Source organism: Lepidochelys kempii, chromosome 4 (genome assembly GCF_965140285.1).
Source record: "Lepidochelys kempii isolate rLepKem1 chromosome 4, rLepKem1.hap1, whole genome shotgun sequence".
NCBI lineage: Eukaryota > Metazoa > Chordata > Testudines > Cheloniidae > Lepidochelys > Lepidochelys kempii.
In genome coordinates this window covers 39,639,259-39,641,062 of record NC_136383.1, presented here as the reverse complement: position 1 = coordinate 39,641,062, position 1,804 = coordinate 39,639,259, and the positions used below count along the sequence as shown (strand labels likewise).

The window sequence follows — 1,804 nt, the reverse complement described above, 5'->3', positions numbered from 1 at the left end:
ACACAGGAAGGCTTGCAGGTAAATAAACCATTTACAGTCAATGGGAGCCATCAAGATTATAAACCACTATTAATGGCCCACACTTTGTATAATTACAATAGGACCTCAGAGTTATACTTCATATTTCTAGTTTCAGATACAAGAATGATACATGCATACAAATAGGAGGAATATATTCAGTAGTTTATAACCTTTGTTATGATACCTTACAAGAAACCTTTTGCATAAAGCATATTCCAGTTACGTCATATTCACACTGATAAGCATATTTTTATAAAACATACACAGTGCAACATCACAGTACCCCAATATTTATCGGTCTTTATTACATTATATATTAACCTTATGCTTTTCATATTTTTGGGTGCTGCTCCTGTAAAAGCAACGCTAGCTCAGGCTTTGTCTATGGTAGAATTGTTTTGCCAAAACTCTCCCCCAGTTGCTGCCACTGGCTCAGCTCCATCAAGGGTAGCAACAGCAGGACCATTAGTGTAGGCAAGGTACAGGCAGCCACCAGTGTTTTAATCACTATGCGAACAAAGTAGGGTCAGATAACCTGATGGTAAAAATGTCAGCAGTGGTGTGGAACACTCAACAGTAGCTTCTTTGCTGATGTAATGGTAACAAAATATTTGCAAAAAAGCTAGTACAGACATCCCCTAATAGCAAGGGGCACCTTGATGTAGACAGCAGTGAAATGAGGACAGACACATGCATGGAATTAAGTGGAAGGCTGCAACTTTTATTAAACTGTAGCACAAGGGAGCGGCACTATGCACCGATCACCCATACTCTCCTTTACCAGGCATTTAGTTAGTTCTAGTGTGGGGGGGTTACATGGCTCCTTACCATGAAACCCATAATGCAGGTGACTCTCTGCATCCTACCCCCAGGACAGCCGGAGGAAGATGACTAAGGGAACGTCATCATTCGGTAAGCACCACAGTAAAACCCACACTTTGTGCAGTCGCTGCAGATCCAAGGCATACTATCTCCGGAAATCCAGCTGTGGGAAATGTGGGTACCCTGCTAAGTGCAAGAGAAAGTATAAATGGACTGCCAAGGCTAAAAGATGCAACACCACTGGTACTGATCGTATGAGGCACCTGAAAAATGTCTACCGTCGATTCAGGAATGGATTCCGTGAACGAACAAAACCTAAGCCCAAGAGAGCTGCCATTGCAGCATCCAGCTCATCTTAAGGACGCATCTGTTTGTTACAATAAATGGTCTAATCCGGAAAAAAACAGAACAAAAAACAAACCCTTAACTGCCCACTTCAAATTCCTTTTACATAACAATCTAACCCTTATTGCCTACACCATTTTAAGTGGCCTCCTACACCATTCATTACCTCTTATGCTTAATAATCTGTCCCAACTTGTATTTAGCTCGGACACTGATTTCTTCTCCCAGACCTGAAGAAGAGTGTGTGTAGTTCGAAAGCTTGTACCTCTCATCGACAGAAGTCGGTCCAATAAAAGATATTACATCACCTACTTGTTTCTCTCATGATTTATTAATGTGAATCTCCTACTTACATATTTATCCTGTGACTCTTTCCTGGTTAGGTTTAAGTGGTGCTGCTTGCAGTTATACAATTTTATCACTAACAACTTATTTTATGGCACAGTAACTGCTGTTGATGACAATTTTTACTATTTTTAACAGTACTAGAAGGTAAACCAGAACATACATCAGTGCTTCCAAGCAAGACATTGCTTTTAGCTACTAGTATCTGGAAGTTTAACTGCCCTGACTGCATAACTATATAACACAACTACACTAGCATTGCACATCAAAA

At 40.4% G+C, this 1,804-nt stretch overlaps 1 protein-coding gene across 1 annotated transcript; it reads left to right on the top strand.

The window, feature by feature from the left end:
- The first annotated feature begins 904 nt into the window (after window positions 1-904).
- LOC140909957 (large ribosomal subunit protein eL37-like) lies at window positions 905-1,232 on the top strand. The gene has a single exon (XM_078852395.1). It carries the CDS (start codon window positions 909-911, stop codon window positions 1,200-1,202), a length of 294 nt encoding a protein of 97 aa, XP_078708521.1. The 5' UTR covers window positions 905-908; the 3' UTR covers window positions 1,203-1,232.
- The last annotated feature ends 572 nt before the right edge of the window (window positions 1,233-1,804 follow it).

Excerpts from the sequence above, each read along its gene's own strand:
- LOC140909957 (XM_078852395.1), top strand. The coding sequence starts at position 909 with ATGACTAAGGGAACGTCATCATTCGGTAAGCACCACAGTAAAACCCAC.